Source organism: Pangasianodon hypophthalmus, chromosome 29 (genome assembly GCF_027358585.1).
Source record: "Pangasianodon hypophthalmus isolate fPanHyp1 chromosome 29, fPanHyp1.pri, whole genome shotgun sequence".
NCBI lineage: Eukaryota > Metazoa > Chordata > Actinopteri > Siluriformes > Pangasiidae > Pangasianodon > Pangasianodon hypophthalmus.
In genome coordinates, this window is record NC_069738.1 from 15,751,930 (window position 1) to 15,770,534 (window position 18,605).

Here is an 18,605-nt window from a genome sequence, read left to right on the forward strand (position 1 = left end):
GATACAACGTCAATGCTCATTGGTTACAGTGAATAAGGGGGAATAGTGGAGTCCTGTTTTATGCATGTACTTAAGTACTAATACTAACTAAATACTAACTAATACTAACTAACACTAGTACAGAAGTCTGACGGTACACAAGGTGACGGTGTTCTGTACATTTTCACTGGTTCTGCACTTTTCTTACCTGCGTTTCACGCCCTGATTTGTTCCGTTCTGAGAAATTAAAAATAAATATCTGCTGCCTGTCTCGCTGCCTGAAGCGCTCCATGCTGAATGCGTTCTGCCTGCCGTGTGAGCGCGAGGCGAGTCGCGTGTGGAATCGACCCCTGAGCTTTGGGATGTGAACCGAAAGCAGGATGGATGTTAAAGAGATGTTAAGAAAATTGAATAATGTAGTATTTATGAACAAAAAGGTATTTTAAGTGCTTACAAGCTACTCGCTGCCAAACACACACACAGCGCACAACACGCTTCACGACACGCTTCGAGACCATGTTCAATCATTTTCAACCCATCGAGCTGTCAAACAAAGCACTGACCGTTTGGTCAAAGTATCACGAGATAATGATTACTGATAGAGCAGGACAGATGTGCGACACAGCTGGAACACCAGATCAGGAAGGACAACTCATCGTAATATACAGCGGGTAATATTCAAGCAGGACATCACGCTTCCGCTGCACCACAAATTAAACTATTACTCCCATGAAAGAGGAAGTTACATCGTGACTTGAGCAGTGTAGTGTGAAGGGTTCACACACTGTGGAGGAGGTTCTTCTCTCTCATGACCTGCTCTGCCTTTTCCATTAAATGTGCGTTTTTAAATCTAAGTGAACAGTGAAATTCACTGCAGCTGTTTTGTCGATTACTCGATTACAGCGAAGAGATTAACGAGAGCCTTTAACTGACTCTCACTGATGGAGAAGTCCAGACGTTGTGTATAAAGACGAAATCATGTTTTGAGGAAGTGAAATGTTCCCACATTGAAGAGCTTTAAGTTGGTGAAACACCTCTGATCAGTGCCGGTCACTTAACCGCGACCTCGTACAAACTCCTCCTGCTTCAGAACAAACAAACAGCAGCCGGTTTTTCCTCAGTGACGTGATGGTTAGAAACAGTGACTGGTGTGCGGGAAGACGCACAGCTCTTAAACCTGTTCCACATACATGAGCTCTCAGACACTCCTGATTGGCTAGTGTTGCTGTGATTGACAGGGGCGAGAGAGTATGCCCCTCCCACACTGAGACTCCTGGTCAGGGATGGCTGCGACTTCATCAGGATTTGAACCCGTGATCTCCAGGCTAGCGCTGTTCTGTTGCGCCACTCGGGAGCCTGAATCTCACTCGCGTTTGTACATTTGTATCATGTAAGGATTGTGTCAGGGTGTTTATGTTAGGAGAGGGGTGTGTGTGTGTGTGTGTGTGTGTGTGTGTGTGTGTGTGTGTGTGTGTGTGTGTGTTTTTCAGGTGGTCTCTCAAGTCTATACCCTTTGGTGGCTGTAAGTATCTGAGAAGCAGCAGTCCCAGCAGAGAGCTCAGACCTCAGGGGCCGTACCTGTTATTGCTCTTCAGCCGTGTGTGTGCGTGTGTGTGTGTGTGTGTGTGTGTGCGTGTGTGTGTGTGTGTTTCTCAGCTGCAGTGTGTCGAGGTGCGCTGCATTGTTTCAGAATGTTGACTTGTACAGACAGTCCTCAAAGCCCTCACCAGAGACGTAAACGTTATTTACAGTGCCTTCCAGATTTACTGGCACCCTTTCATAAAAATAATTGTATAAATAAACATTACACACAGTTTATTTGAATTTTCCACTTAACATTAGGTGAGATATTGATTTTTTATGAGATTGAAATATTGATTTTTATAGATGTGTATAGTTAACTGTGTTTTATATTTAGGTGTGTAATGTTAGCGAAGTCGAACACACACTAATAGATTTTATTTCAGTGATGATGAGTCTAGAGTGTGTGAGATGGGGAAGAGGGCGTGGCTTCCCGGCGCCGTCAGTGTGTCGAATAGTGATCTGTTTTATTAGGGAGATAAAGACCGCTCTTCTGTGAGTCGCGTTAGCGTCCCCTGCTGTTACCCTGCTGTTAAACTGCGGAGCTGCAACACAGAATGCGTAAAGGATGTCAGATCTGGTAATATCGTGCAGGGACGATAAAATCGTTATATCTCACAAGCCTAGTAGGTGTCTCTGTTTATCTTTAACAAAAACCTCATTCTCATTAGAATAGTAAAATCATGCACCAAAATTACTGACAACCATACAGAGTATTTTAATGAATGCAGACCAGTGATCATTTTTGAAAAGCGTACATTATATATAACATTGTTTTTAGCCATGTCCTGTTTCCCTGAGGTATAAATATGCGGTTGCTCACATATAAACCTACAAACAGGTCCTTGAAGTGGTTAAAAGTGCTGAAATGAAAAGCGAGTGTGAATTCTCGTTTTACGCACTTCAATGACGAAGCGATCTGTTTCTGTCTGTTCTAATAACCACTTTTAAGCCGACTGAAATCTGAACCAGTTACATAGCAGCTCATAAATGATCCTAAGCGGCCATGGTCAGACCGACAGCAGCCTGGTGACTGCACCGTTCTCCTCCACGCAGCATTGTGCGGCCGCTGCGCAGTGAGTCAGACCTCCTCAGACGAAAATGCAGAAATTCATTCTCCCTTTTTTTTTTTGTATATTTTCAGTAGTAGTGTTTTCGCTCCTTCACCGTAGACTCATGTCACATTTCTGCCAGCTGGAACACGACTTGCTGTTTAACCTGAAAGTCTGAGAACTGATTCTGAGCCCTAAAGCACAAGCCAGATTCAAACTCAAGACCTGCACATACGTCCTCCACGACCTATAACATAACATAATTAAAAAAGCGTTAGTGTTAAGTGTGATTCAGTGATTAACCCCGAATCCCAAAATCACCCAGAGACAGTGTAGAGTAATCCCATCTGAGTTCTCCTTCAATCTCTTTCTTAACGATAGATTTATATTTATATTTATATATATTCAGTATAATAACGTATAATAAATGTTATCGCCTAATCATGCATGCAGCTGAACAGTTTGTGTTAGTCCTAGAAACGTCCTATTCCAATTTCAGAGCTGGTTATTGATGTTAATCGATAGAAAGTTAGCAGCTTTAGTTTACGTCCCTTCAAACACTCATACATTTTATGTATTTTGAAATACGTGTCTTTTGTGAAGTTCTTGAAAATCAGATTTCAGTGCTTACACAAGCCCTTGAAATGTTAACTACATGACGTCTTTATGAACTCGCATCAGGTAAAATATAGCACCAGAAGAAAAAGTTTCATGTGTCAGGAACTGGGACTCATGATCACACAGTGAGGAGGAGGATGGTGAAGGAGGTGAAAAAGAGCCCAATCAGTCCAAGTTTTAGAATTACACACACTAGCTGATTTCTAAATCAGGTGTTAAACTCCATGTTCTTTAACAAGCTGTTTGGTAGAGTTGCATGGAAGAAGGCTCCTCCATCGCTGATGGTTGTGAAGACTGATGACTAGGTATCAGGAATTTCAGCCAAAAACTGGGCAGATGGCAGAAAAATACTAATTGTAGGGATACTGATAATTTTCAAACCATTGTTTTGTGGGAGGAAAAAACCCTTTTTAAATAAAACTATACAAACTATTTCCCTGCATGTTTCAGCTCAGAATTACAAGCCTTTAACAGACTCACAGACTCTGCAGGCTGATGTGTACATTTCTTCTTTCTTTTCTTTCACCTTCATCTTTCCAGTTTCCTTTTATACATCACCCCAGCTTTCTACAGCCATCTCTTGTCAAAGTCACTCAGTTCTTCATGCCTGCCCATTTCTCCCGCATCCAACACACCGACTACGAGAACCAACTGTTCACTTATCGTCTAAGATATCCCAGTCTTTGACATGTGGCTTTCTGAGATAATCAGCGTTATTCGCGTTACCTGTGAGCGGTCAGACTGCTCTGGCTTATCTGTGCATACAGGTAGCTAAGATCAGTTTCAGTCATTTCTCCTGCTGGAGATGGTCCCAAATAAATACCACAAAAACTTGCACTTCCTAAAACTACCCAAGACTCATCAGTATTCAGTGGATAATCTCATCTTTTACAAAAGAGCTGCTGCTGTAATCATGAAGACTGTTCTGTGCTCATTCCAGGACTCTTATTCGCAATCTGCTCACACTGAACATCCTGTAAACACACTCAGTGCTGTGTCTTTACTCTTCCACACCTGGACACTGAAATGATTTATAATCGCACTATCCGGTGTGGCCCAGGTGAGGAGGAGGATTCTCTTTTGCGTCTGGTTCCTCTCAAGGTTTCTTCATGTCGTCTCAGGGAGTTTTCCTCGCCACTGTCACCTCCGGCTTGTTCTTTGGGACAGTATCTATTGTTATAATTGCTATACAGATGAAATTGATTTGAATTTCTGCTAACTGGCATTCTGCAGCTGAAGCCCTGAGTTAAAGTTGCTCTGGTTTATAATTATCTGTCGTTTCAATTAGTTCCATAACCTGCAGACGGCGACTGAACTTCAGAATCTGACCGCTCGTGGCATCTTTTGGGTCTCTACTGAAGTGTCTAAGATCTGGTGTTCTTGTAGTTAAAGTTCATTAGTTGTTTTTCTTCTGGACTAATAGAATTGAGATTTTTTTGGCCTTTTTCACATATATGTTTATTTATAGAGCTGAAGTGTCTTGTTGCTAGGAGATGGCGTGAGAGCAACGGAGCAAATAAGAGGAGAGAGAAAAGGATGAGAGTAGAGTGAAAAGGTGCATTACTTATGGTGTCTGAATGACAAACGCTCACTCTTACGCCATGAGTCAGCGCTGTTCCCACTCACATGTTCGAGCTCTGGTCCCACACACACACTCAGCTCACCATGTATGAGCTCCATCTGTGTGGTGTGACCTTTCTCTTGATCACGGCACGCAAATAAAATGTACTTTAGCAGGGAAACTTGTCCTAACTGCATATTTGACAGGTTTGTTTTCAGAAAGTTTTGCAGCAAAAGCAGTTAATATGAGAATGAGTCAAATGAAGACCTTAAAAGTGTGAGATAAATTAGAGAAACAGACTGTACCACATTTTCAGATCTCCTCAGGAATCATCAAGCCTCCTCAGTCAGGTCAAAACGAGAGGCTTCCATGTTTATGGACTCCTAAAGCAGGCACAGGGTGGAAAGACCTTTCAGTCGGATGGAGAAGTGCAGCAGATGGTGTATCAGTGGAATCCTGACACTCATTAAGTGCTGGAACACTTACATTAAACCAAGTGAAGATTATGTAGAACAGAGATGTCTCCACTGCCACGAAGTCTAGACCGTCTTGTTACTAATTTACATAAATACCATTAAAATATACTTCTAACAGGAAGGAAGCGATGGAAGAAAGACTATTTCATTCATTTGACCTTGCTGTGACCTTGACTGTGTTTGGATCAATTCCAAAATTTAATCATCTGCTGGTCATAATGATAATTCCATGTAAATCTTACAAACGCTCAACCACTCGCTCTGGACATACAGCGCCTCCACCACCTAGTGACGGAGGAATAAAAAGCGTGAGTTTGTGTCAACGGTTTTCAATAAACAATGCAAATTTCTAAAAATAAGGTTTTTATTTGACTCAGTCTTATAGAAAATACACTGGTAACACAGCGGAAAGGCCGGAGTCACACTCGGCACTACAGCGCTGTAAAAGACACCTGGGCTTGTCCAATCCTTGGCCTTGCTGTTCCAATACTTTTGGAGGGGACTGTGTAGCTTTTTGTCGTATGTCACTGGTTGGGCTTTATTGAGTGCCCAGGACATACAGCTTACAGTACTGAATGCTGCAAATCTTTAACAGAAATCATTGTTGTGTTTCTGTGAGTATTTTCCATAAACCCAACATACTGCCATTTTGTCCTGCAGCACGTGTGTGGGTTTTGGCAGTAGTTTAGCTCTAGTGGTAACACAGATCTGTTTTCTGTTAGCCAGCTCACACTGCCGTGGGCTTTATAAGCTGAAAGCTGCCTGCAGACAGACACTCGATCTGTAAACCGTACTGTCTGCTGCGACGGCTTGTTCCTGCAAGTGTGGGAACTTTGTCTTGCGCTCCAGATAGGCGTGCTGTGAGCTATGAGATAGGATCAAGGGGTAAGACTGAATCATGATTTCCTACAGTGTATTTTTTCAGGAGTGGAGGGGAAAGAGTCACTGTGACATTAGTTTTAAAACTTGCCTTTAGATTTTCCACATCATCCAAGTCCTTCTCAGCACATTTATCCAGATATAAATATAACGCATGTCTGTCGTGCTTTCTAGTGAGTTGATGCATCACTTCTTACACTTCTTAAACTGTTCAGAATGTGGGCCAATGGCAAAGTGATGAATAATAGTTTCTGAAATCCCCGTTTAGCAGAGAATCTTTCTAAGCCTGGAATCACGCCAGAGGCAAACCGCAAGCGTCGCATCAGGCCCTCAGTCCCGTCACTCTGAGTGTATCTCAGCTGCATTTCCGCATGAGCCCCTGGCAGCAGAAAGAGCAACAGCACACTCTGATTTTGATCTGTTTTGATCTGGAGGAGAATTTCCATTTCTGGCTCTTTTTGTTTTTGAGAGTGAGATTAACTGTTTAATGTTTAATAATTAAAGGGAATAAGTCTAGATTGAGGGCTTCTGGAACAAACTCGCTGAAATACGACAGACTGGATGTAAAGCGTGAGTGGGAAAAAAAATTGCCATTTAGTTAGTTAATGTGAAATAAAAACCATCAATGTGTACTGTATGGCCAAAAGTATGTGCACCCCTGACCATCACACCCATATGTGCTTCTTCTCCAAACTGTTACCACAGAGTTTAAAACACACAATTGTATAGAACGTCTCTGTGTGCTGTAGCTTTACAGTTTCCCTTCACTGGAACTAAGAGACTGAAACCTGTTCCAGCATGACAATGCCCCTGTGCACAAAGCGAGCTCCATGAAGACATGGTGTGTGAAGGTTGGAGTGGAAGAACTGGAGTGTCCTGCACAGAGCCCTGACCTCAACCCCACTGAACACCTTTGGGATGAACTGGAACACCGACTGAACCCCAGACCTCCTCGACATCCCAACATCAGCGCCTGACCTCACTAATGCTCTTGTAGCTGAATGAACACAAATCCCCACAGCCACGCTCCAACATCTAGTGGAAAGCTTCCCAGAAGAGTGGAGCTCATTATAACAGCAAACACACGGCGAACAGCTCCATATTAGTGCCTGTGGCTTTGGAATGGGATGTTCATTACTCAGGTGTCCACATACTTGTGGCCGTATAGTGTATGTCCGACTTAACGATCAGTTATTAAGTACATAGTTCACATCAGATAACTGTATTTATTAGGGAAGCCACTGAAATATTTTGGGTGAAAATAGTCAAAAAAAAAAAAAAAGCCCTGGGAAGTGGGGCTCATGTGGAAAAAGTTTGAATACGTCTGGTTTAGGCCAAGCCAGGAACACTAAACCTCGAGACTGAAACATTTTAGTGGAATGCAAGTTTCTGGAATTGAAATCAAGCCGCTTTTTATCACAGTCACTCATGCAGGGATGGTGATATTTATAATATTAAACATTTATACAGAATCTTGAATGTTCCATTGCAGCTTTTGTGCTGTTGATGTTAATAGCTGGCTGGTTTAGAGACTTTCCTGTGTTCCTGTGCTGCACTGGTGGTGTTCATACTGTATATACTCAATGTATTTTACTGTGAGAAAGAAATCTATTACGTTTCCTTTCCAGACTACATATGGTACAAAGGCAGATAATGCAGTTAGTCCCCAGGGTATGACCTTCCACTCAGTAACTGTTGAGTCTGTCCAGTTGATAACGCGTGAACGTTACACTCTTATGAAGCGCTGTGTAATACGGGCCCAGTTCTGTTTTGACTGCTGCCTCAAGGACGCTGTGTTCGGTACTCATAAGAATAAAATAATTCTGCTAAATGTAGGTTTTAGTCAGAAGTGTATTCACAGTAAAGAAAAGCTGAAATAAAACAGGAAGTGGAAGTATTTGGTATTGCTTCTATAAATGTTTTGGGGATATTTAGGATTTAGTTATTTTTATTAATCGTACCAAGTTTCCCATCTTTTCATCCTTTAGTAGGTAAACCAGGGTTTGAAGTGCCAGTGGTCTTCACAGAAACTGTCAGTTTAATTATTTCCATGTCTGTGCTGTGCAGGGTTTGCCTTCCCAGAATGGGCGTACAAGCCGGAGTCGAGCCCGGGCTCCAGACAGATCCAGCTCTGGCATTTCATCCTGGAGCTGCTGAGGAAGGAGGAGTACCACGATGTCATTGCCTGGCAGGGCGACTACGGTGAGTTTGTCATCAAGGACCCGGACGAGGTGGCTCGACTGTGGGGTGCCCGTAAGTGCAAACCTCAGATGAACTACGACAAGCTGAGCCGAGCACTCAGGTGAGGACGAAGTGTCTCTGTTCTGATGTGTTCTGTCCATACTGAAATCACACTGATGTAGCAAAATTACAAACACAGTAGTGTTATTGTTTGTTTAGCAGTTTGTTTCAAATCAACAAATATGTCTTTTTCTTCTATGGTGTACATTACAGGCCTGTATTCACTTGTATTTCTCCAAATGTATTTAAATCAGAATAAGACTGTTCTTTAGGATTGAGCTTTTAAATGCTGAACATGAACACAGCTAGACTCCTGAATAAATAAATAAATATTCCACCACAAGATGCAGACAAATAAATAGAGAGCTACACAGTTTTTTTTTTTTTTTGCAAATCTATTAAAAGTCAAAGACTGAAATATCAAATTTAGAAAAACGTTCAGGTCCTTGGCTAAATCCAAACTTCTGAGTTTGAGTTCAGGTGCTGACTGATTATCTTGATGTTTCTGGAACTTGAAGTCCATCTCTAGTAAATTCATGTGATTGGACATGATTTGGAAAAACACTCACCTGTGCAGAAGTTCCCATAAGTCACAGTGCTGTCAGACCAGAACCCAAGCCCTGAAGTCCAGGAGCTATCTGTAGACCTCTGTGATCATATTGTGTCGAGACACAGCTCTGTGTGGGCCATAAAACCATTTCAGCTTTCAGTGTTCCCAGGAGCACAGTGGAAGAAATATAGAACCACTTCCTAGATCTGGGGGTCGGGGCGTGTGTCTGCACCACAGCGCTTCTCTTATTCTGCCCTTAGCTAGTCGTGCTCTCAGAGTCACGTAGCTCTCTGTAGCGCTAGATGTGTTTTTGAATCCTGCGCTCTCCACCACTGAATATGAACTCTCCCGTCGCAGCAGTGATTTCTTTAGCCGGGGATGAATCGGCGAGGAAGGCTGCCTGAATGCAGCGTGTGTGTGTGTGTGTGTGTGTGTGTGTGTGTGTGTGTGTGTGTGTGTGCGCGCGCGCTGTGTAGTCGTATGTTTGTTGTATTAGTGTGGGTATATTGTACACATTTTGGCGGATTTGGCACACTGTGATGTTTCGGTCCACCACTCACTGGCCCTCGGCGTCATAACGCACCACCAAGCCGAAGTGCTCCCGAACACCAGCTGTTAAAGATCTGAGGGAATCTTCCAGCTCCTGCTTGCTGTGGAACCTAGGAACCGGTACTCCAGTGCGCTAATGTATTCACTCGTGGAAAAACAGCATGCTTGGGAGAAACGTGTGTTTTTGGTTGTTTATTGTTTGGTTGTTTATTGTTTATTTGGTTATTTTATTGTTTATTTAGACTCTTTGGCTAAGAGAGAGTTACTTTTTCAGCAGTAGTGTGGGCTTGATTAAGTTTAAATGTTTATTTCAACTCGTGTAATTGTTATGCAGAATTCGCAAACCAACTACAGCTCAAAAACCGCACGCGTAGGAAAAGGTAGACGCATATTTCTTCACAGCATTTTCGTGAGAAGCACGTTAACAGCATAACACCGGTTTCTGATTTGAGCGCACGGGACTTCGAACCCTGAGGCGAATGGGCTACAGAAGAGCATATCAGGTTCCTGTCCTGTCAGTCAGGAACAGGGATCTGAGGCTGCAGTGGGTCCGACTCACCCAAACTGGGCAGATGATATAGTGTGTAGATCAGTGGAACATACAGTGCGTATAGTTTGACGTTTAACAGGAAGAAGGCTGTGTGCTCTACACCGTGCATCGAAGTGCGTTTCCTGGAAAGAAAGTGTTTCTCCTTAACACCAGCAGCTAAAGATTTCCAGTGTTAAGTGAAGTGCACGACTTGAGACTTGACTCAGACTTTCAACAAGTGACTTGTGAACTGCTTTATATTCATTCATTTAATCATTAAGTCTCTCGCATGTTCCGCCGGCGCTGACCTAAAGCCCAGCACTTCACCCAGCGTCAGGGTTACACATGATGGATCTCATAACTTGAAGGAAAAAGGAAGATTTTTTCTCTCTTTGATCAAAGTCTGATTCTCACACATTTCATCAGCCTCTTGTACACATTTTATTTATTTATATATTTTTAATGAGTGAAAGTGTTCCTCTTTAGAACAAAACTATGTGCTTTTTCATCATTCTTCAGCTCATTCTTTCTTTTTCCTCTGGTTTTGTTGCTTTTCTTCATTTGCTGTTCTCCCTCTGTGCTTCAGTCCTTCTGTCTGTCTATGTGTTAGTCATGTCTTTGCGTTTGTCTCCACGGCAACGGCAAATGCCCACTCAAACTCATTGAACCCGTCGTTGCCATCCAGTAATAATCTATATCACGTCAACCACTCAATAGACGAGTGCTTAAACCCCCCATATCCCCCCCATTAAAAAAAAAATACAGCTATGGGGTAGAAATTTCTTTTACGTGATGTTGGAGTGTGTGAAGTTTCACAGAGGAATGAGCAACAGTGCGACCACACACACACACACACACACACACACACACACATTTACACATGCATACTCCTCTTCACATCAACTTTACACACTTCCTGTGATAGTCCTTTTCTTTATAAATCTTTATCTTAAGCTTCTTTCTTTCTTCTTCTGACTGTTGAAGAAAAACATATCTGACAAATGATGATCCTTATCTAAAGCACGCTTCAAATTCATACACACATCAACTCCACGACCCAAGTGACCGTCGGCTTTATTACTCTCTTATCGGTGTAAATTCTAAAATTGAGATCTTCAGGGTTACAAGTCTTAATCAGGTTTTATACAAACCAAAATATAATGCAGACCGTGCCTCTTTAGATTAAAGACCAGATCTCAGTAAACTTAATAGACTTCTCTAGCACCCCTGATCATCACACCCATATGTGCTTGTTGAACGTCTCATTCCAGATTTATTCCCCGTGTGTTTGCTGTTATAATAAGCTCCACTCTTCTGGGAAGCTTTCCACTAGATGTTGGAGCGTGGCTGTGGGGATTTGTGTTCATTCAGCTACAAGAGCATTAGTGAGGTCAGGCGCTGATGTTGGGATGTCGAGGAGGTCTGGGGTTCAGTCGGTGTTCCAGTTCATCCCAAAGGTGTTCAGTGGGGTTGAGGTCAGGGCTCTGTGCAGGACACTCGAGTTCTTCCACTCCAACCTTCACACACCATGTCTTCATGGAGCTCGCTTTGTGCACAGGGGCATTGTCATGCTGGAACAGGTTTGGGGAAGAAGCACATATGGTTAGGTGTCCACATACTTTTGGACATATAGTGTAATTTTGTGCATTGTGATTTATGAAGTTATCCTTGTGTGTGAATATATTTAGAATTGCACCAGTGGAAACCCTTGTTGAAAAAAGTGTAATCACGGGTGAACTGATTACGCAGAGCTTCCATCCCACTCACTGTCAGCATCATCGGCAGAGTAACTGCTGTCTTTGGTGCTCATAACTAGATGCAGACAGGTAACAGGTAAAAAAAAAGTAAAACTGTATAAAATGCACATTTAAAGATTGATTGGGATGGTGCCTTGCTTGAAGATTTGGCTCATGCAGCCTTGTCTAGTGAGGAACATGCTTTTAAGGGACGTGTTTACTGAGAGTGATGAGTAGATCATTAGTCCATGTCATTTGCCCAGTGCAGTTTTGGTTGATCTGTTATCATCTCGTTCTACTTTTGAAGAGTCCAACAACCTGCATGCAGTTCCACTCTCATATCTGCAGCCATACACTTCCCAATCACTGCTGAGATTTCTTCAGCCCAGATCGAATCAGCCGGGAAATGCTGCCTGAATGCAGGAGTGTGTGTGTGTGTGTGTGTGTGTGCGCGTGCGTGTGTGCGCGTGCGTGTGTGCGCGTGCGTGTGTGCGTGTGTGTGCGTGTGTGTGCGTGTGTGTGCGTGTGTGTGTGCGTGTGTGCGCGCGTGTGTGCGCGCGTGTGTGCGCGTGCGTGTGTGCGCGTGTGTTCCCCTATACCAGACCTTAATGATTTGGGGGAAGCTGTTGACCGTAGCACTGCTGTTTTAATGAGTTAATACTCTAGTACTAATGCTTTAGGAGTTTGGAGATACAGAGTGAGGGCTTGATTTAAGCTGACATGTTTACTTCACCTCATGTAATATAAACAGTATTTTATGGTGAGAGATCAGTGTGCTTCAGTGTGATTTTTATTTCTGTAATTTCTATACACCACTACAGAGTTTTGCAGTGAGTGTGTGATGTTTATTATGTTAAAGGTCTATTGACCGAACGAGTTAAAATTCACTCACTGAATTTTTTCGTCCTTCACAGAAGCTTAACTGAACCAACCTTATTCCCCCAGATATTACTACAATAAAAGGATCCTGCACAAGACTAAAGGAAAAAGGTTCACCTACAAGTTCAACTTCAACAAGCTTGTGCTAGTCAACTACCCGTTCATTGACATGGGATCTGCAGGTAAAATTAACTATGTTTATAGGCTCTTCGCTGGAGATATATATAATCTCGGAGTATGTCTGCTTTCTTTTTTACATTCTCATTTTCTTTTCTCTGTTTCCTGCTTTCATGTCAGGTTCCAGTGTGCCCCAGAGCGCTCCTCCTGTCCCATCAGGTGTTGGAACACACTTTCGTTTCCCTCCTTCTACTCCATCTGATGTTCTCTCCCCGAATGGTGAAGAGCTTCGCAGTCCTGGTGTGTTTGCCAGTGTGGCACGGCGGGCGGCACGGGGGTCTGTATCCGACTGCAGCGACGGCACCTCTGTAGCCTCGGAGCTGGAGGAAGTGGGCATCAGTGCCAGTGACGAGCGCCCTGCAGAGCGAGCCTTCAGATCTCTGTTCTTGCCACACCACCCGCGGCTCACTCACGACTCTCTGTTCCGCATGTACGGTGTCCCTCCCCCTGCCCCCGTACCCTTCCCTGCCTCACCTCTGCCTGGTGGCCCCCTGCTGCCCCCACAGCTCTCACCTGCACTCTCCATGACTTCAACACCAACCTCACACCTGCCCTATACACCATCACCCTCACTGGCGTCACCCATGCCCGGCTCACGCTTCTCCTTCAGCCCTGAAGACATGAAGCGCTATCTGCAAGCACATGCGCAGAGCGTCTACAACTACCACCTCAGTCCACGTGCCTTCCCACACTACCCCAGCATTGTCGTGCCCCAGCCACAGCGTCCTGATAAGGGGCTGGCAGGGCCAGCAGCAGGCACACACTTCGCTGCTCACCCACTGCACCACCAGCAGCCTGAAGAGCTGCACCCCTCACCCTTTAAATTCAAGCTTCAGCCACCACCGCTGGGCCGAAAGCACCGGGATGTCCCGCCCCCCTCAGCGGCAGGACACGTCCCTTCTGGTACCGCCTCCACAGGCTTGTTTGTGGGCGAATGTGGCTCTGCCACGGGGCAGGGGTCCAATTCCAACAGTGGCTCCGGAGGGCCACCAAAGATCAAGGTGGGTATTTACTGAATTTCTTAGGACTATGTGATATGATGAAATAAATATAATCTATAGTCTGGACAATTCATAAATTCAGTTAGCCCACCTAGCGGGTGCAAGTGCCACCCTCGGCTCACGTGCAGGAGAACAGCACGCACCGAGAATTCTTTTTGTTTGTTTCTTTGGTTGTTGTGAACTGATGATTCGTCCACCTCCGGCGTGTAGTCGACTCCGGCGTGTAGTCCGCCTCCGGCGTGTAGACCGACTCCGGCGTGTAGACCGCCTCCGGCGTGTAGACCGCCTCCGGCGTGTAGACCGACTCCGGCGTGTAGTCCGCCTCCGGCGTGTAGTCCGCCTCCGGCGTGTAGACCGACTCCGGCGTGTAGTCCGACTCCGGCGTGTAGACCGACTCCGGCGTGTAGACCGCCTCCGGCGTGTAGTCCGACTCCGGCGTATTAGTCCGACTCCGGCGTATTAGTCCGACTCCGGCGTGTAGTCCGCCTCCGGCGTGTAGTCCGACTCCGGCGTATTAGTCCGACTCCGGCGTATTAGTCCGACTCCGGCGTGTAGACCTCCTCTGTGTTTGTGAAAGAAAAAAACATGTATGCGCAACCTGGTTGCAAAAAGATCTGAGTAGCGTAGCATCCTGATGATACTTGTTTATAATCGTACTCTGAACCAATCAAGAATTTTTATGTAGGAATCAGATGTTCAGATGTTTAAATGTTCTCCTCTTGTTATGGATTAGCACTAAGCGACAGGGAGTGCTATTCGGATAAACTGCCTTGGCCTACCATTTATACCAGAGACAAACTGAAGGCATACAAGTCTCTCAGTCACTACAGCTTTGTTGTCTGTGGGAATGTTCAAGATTTATGATTACAACAAACGTGTCCAACTCCTCAGTAAGAATGTGAGCTAGGTATCTAGAGTTAGATAGTTAGTTTCTTGATGTAGATTTTAGGTGAGCTGCGTAGGTCTGTTAAAGCAATATAAATTAGGCAGTTTAGCTAACTAGCAAGCTAAGCCTGTTAAATTCTTAGTTCATTTATATGGTAGTTAGCTACTTACTGCGAGGAAGGAGCTTCTCAGGCTCTACAGTTATCCCTGCTGATTGCCTGTAACAGCAGCCGTCTTCTGTTGGCTTGGAAAGGTGTTGAATTCAATAGTATGCAGTAAAAACAAATGTGTTTATGATTACTTTTCTGATTCTGACACCCAGCACTACATTTTAGAAAAAAGACATAATATACTACACATTATATTCAACACTTTACACATGTCAAACATAATGTGATGTTTGCATAAATGTGTAGCTTCAATACTCCACCCTTCTCTTCTCCAGGTCGAGCCTGTGTCAGACATAGAATCAGAGGAGGAAGTAGAGGTCACTGATATAAGCGAAGATGATGACAACTGTGATGTCTTTGCCCCGTCACACTGCAACGGAGGACCTGCCCTTCTGCCCTGCCCTGATGGGATCATAGACAACGAGGAAGAAGATCTTGAGGAAGACGTCTTTAAGACCCCAGCAGCACCCCCTTCTGGCTCTGTTAGTGGCATGGCCATCGGAGTTGGCATGACTTTACCGGGCCTCAAAGCCGAACCCAGAGAGGGAAGTCCCAGCAGCCCCGGGGGCACCCAGTGCATCCCACTGAAACTGCGCTTCAAGCGCCGCTGGAGTGAGGACCAGCGAATGGAGGCAGAATCCGAGGAGGCTGAAGACAAAAAGAGCCGTGCCGAAAAGGAGGAGCCCTCAGCCCGAGAAGCGCAACCTCAGAGGGTGCAGCCAAATGACGAGGGAAGGAGCCCCGTGAGCTTGGCTGCACCTCTGGGCGCGGGCCAGAGGAGAGTGAGCTCCGAGCTTCAGAAAGCAACAGCACAACTGTCTTTAGAAAACAACGGGTGCTGAGGAGAGAACTGTACACACTGTCGCGTGTAAGACGATACGCACCGAGCTGTGCTTAGCTAGTGGCTGCAGATACACACATTCAGAACCATTGGCTGAAAGAGTAAATCTATATGCAGTAACTCTCAGCTGTTTTCCACACAGGAATACCTGACACGCGCACAGAATCATAGCTTCACTCACTTCAAGGTGCTGAGACACTACAAATGGCCGGAACTGACTGCTCCTTCTCCGCAGGATGATTTGAAACGTCCCGCACCCACATTTGACCTGCTCATCCACTCGGGCTGCTCCATTTCTCATCACTCTTATCTAATTTACATGTCTAAACTGACCATGACACACTGTAATGGACGTGTGTTTTCCTTGGAACTCCTTAGAGACTCTGCTATTTACATTAAGGGGAGGAGCATCACTGCCTTTCAAACCCAGTTAATGAAGAAGTGCCTGAAACGATGGTCAGCGTACTCAGCTGTACAGAGCAATGAGTAACGGAGAGGTGAAAACCTTCCAGACTCAGACTGAGAAATGGCCTTTCCCACCTCTGGGCTGTAGTGCTTATGACAGATTAGACATGTAAAGTCACACCAAGTCATTCAGTGATGACGTTTTATCATCCCAGACATTAAATTAAGAACAGTCTTCTGTCAGCAAGACGTTCTTAAATAAGACTCAGGTCCTTGGAGGGACGTTTGCTGAACAAGTTGGCCTTTCGCTGAACAGCCTTGCCTTTTGCTCCCAAAGCAGTACCTCCTTACAGTCACTGCCTTCACACCTTGATGCTACACACTAACTGCTAAACACTGCCTTATAGCGCTCATGGGGTCCAGGAAAGTGTTTCGGAGGCGTAGCAGAGCGCCTCTCTCCCCAGTCCTGTTCACTCAGCCTCTGTTAGTAAAGGGACCAGTTGACCTTCCACTGATGTCTCCAGATGTATATACATCCCTGATACAGAATAGATTTTAGTGTTTCTGCCCTCTTTAAAGCTTGGCATTAATGCCTGCGACCAAGTATGATTGTATATAATGACTGTTTCTCCCCTTTTAATCAGTTTTAACCCTGAAAGAGACGGTAGTGCGCAATGAGCGGTTGCTCTCACAGCTGAGAGTCATGAGTAGAAGATTGTAGCTTGTTTTTAAAGTTCTTCAAGCCAGTCTAAAGAATTCTTAAAAAACAGCAGGTTTGTGAGCAGAAATCTCAGGCATACGTTAGCAAGACCTAACCTCGACTCTCTGGTTCCATGAAGCCTTTTATAAAAAAGAATTTAAAGTGAGTTTGTGCCTTTTTCTATACAAGCAGATTTGCTTTTCTATTCTTGAAAAAATGCTCCCACATTCAAACAGAAAAAGACGCAACCTCAGACTGCTGTAATGTCTTGGACTTATATTTTTTTAGCAGAAAGAAAATCAAAATAAAGCCCATATATTGCATACATTCATTATATATATTTGATACAGATTATCTATATTCAAAACTTTGAATAGTTTTGATAATTATATTTTTAAAGATAAGTATATTTAAAATATGCATTAAGCAACCTCAAATATGTAATTACAGGGATCCTACGTTGCTTTTCTGAGAATGGTTAGGGTTTATAAAGTGTTATTAAAGAAAAGACAGAAAGTGATTGTACCTTAAGCATTCATATTTTATGGTAATTGCTCACACATGCACGATCACACACACAGATGCAGAATGCAAGGCGAAGGCAGAGATGTTTCATGCAAGTTGAACCGAGCTGTCGCTCCTCTGCCTCCTCGGTGCTTTCATTAGAGCCTCTGTTAACGGCGTTGCAGATTCTGCAGACATTAGAGCAGAGGAGATCATGCAGGAGCAATCCCTGACCTCAGGAAGTAAAGCAGGTCCTGGCCATGGCCAAAAAGTTTAATATTACACCCTTAAGTCAGTGAAACATAAAAACCGAGGCAAGTTAAAACATTTAATATGTGTTTAATGTTTTTTTTTTTTTCCTCCCCTCCATTGTTGAGTACATACTGTAAGCAATTCTGTGGAAGTACAGAACTTTCCCCCTTTTGCTTTATCCCTTTATCTCTCTCTTTTTTAAGTTTTAGATTCAGTTCATCAATGCCGCCGCATTACACCAGCTCTACCTGACAGCTGCCTTAATTATTCATACTGGTTTAAAAAAAAAAAAAAAAAAAAAAAAAGCATATATTTTTCATATCTTCAGTATAGACGTTGCTGTTTTTATTATATCTAGTCATTTCATCATTTATTATTTTTAAACAGTGATATTACTATTTTGTACCCTTTCTTCAGAGATTAGCTTCTTAAAATTTCAACAAAGTGTATTCCTAATTCGTAATGGCAAATGCAGTTGTTGCTTTGTATGCTGGTTTTAATCATTAAAAAGCCAGGTGAAGGGGAGGGGTAACATTATGCTATCACATTATTTTTATCTGAATATATTCTTTTTTTTATCTTTTGTGTACATATTTTTGCATTTTGGTGGACTGTAGAACAATGAAGACATTTCTTTATTGTGTATAAGGTGTCTTTCTTTTCTGTACATGTATTAATCTCTTCCTCACCGCACATATGCTTATACTCTCAGCAGTTATGTGTAACACTCTAAAGAAGATATGTAACTTGACATCATGAGGAAATGTATTCTAGTTTCTCCTTTTTAAAACTGTAATCAGGGTTCATTAAAAACAGGTAAACATGAAGCAAACTGCCTTAGGTGTCTTTCTGATTTCTTTTATCCAAATGTTTGCTAATGATAAATCCTTGTATTGGTGCTTGGTGTGTATACACATGCAAGTCTACTACATGAACATCTAACGTTTTTATATATTTTTCCTTTATATGTCATTTACCCTTCACAACTCTCATTTTCCAGCTGATAGTCTCTACTGTTGCTGTCAAAAAAAAAAAGATAA

At 43.6% G+C, this 18,605-nt stretch overlaps 1 protein-coding gene across 2 annotated transcripts in view; it reads left to right on the forward strand.

Annotated features, from left to right (window-relative positions):
- The window catches only part of erf (Ets2 repressor factor), a 34,778-nt gene extending 16,381 nt beyond the window's left edge, over positions 1-18,397 (forward strand). For both annotated transcript variants that reach the window (XM_026928458.3, XM_053231305.1), the window contains exons 2-5: positions 8,214-8,448; positions 12,697-12,812; positions 12,928-13,808; positions 15,139-18,397. In XM_026928458.3, the coding sequence (XP_026784259.1) occupies positions 8,214-8,448; positions 12,697-12,812; positions 12,928-13,808; positions 15,139-15,705 (1,799 nt within the window). In that variant the 3' untranslated portion in view covers positions 15,706-18,397. The remainder of the gene's footprint in view (positions 1-8,213; positions 8,449-12,696; positions 12,813-12,927; positions 13,809-15,138) is intronic.
- Positions 18,398-18,605: the final 208 nt, after the last annotated feature.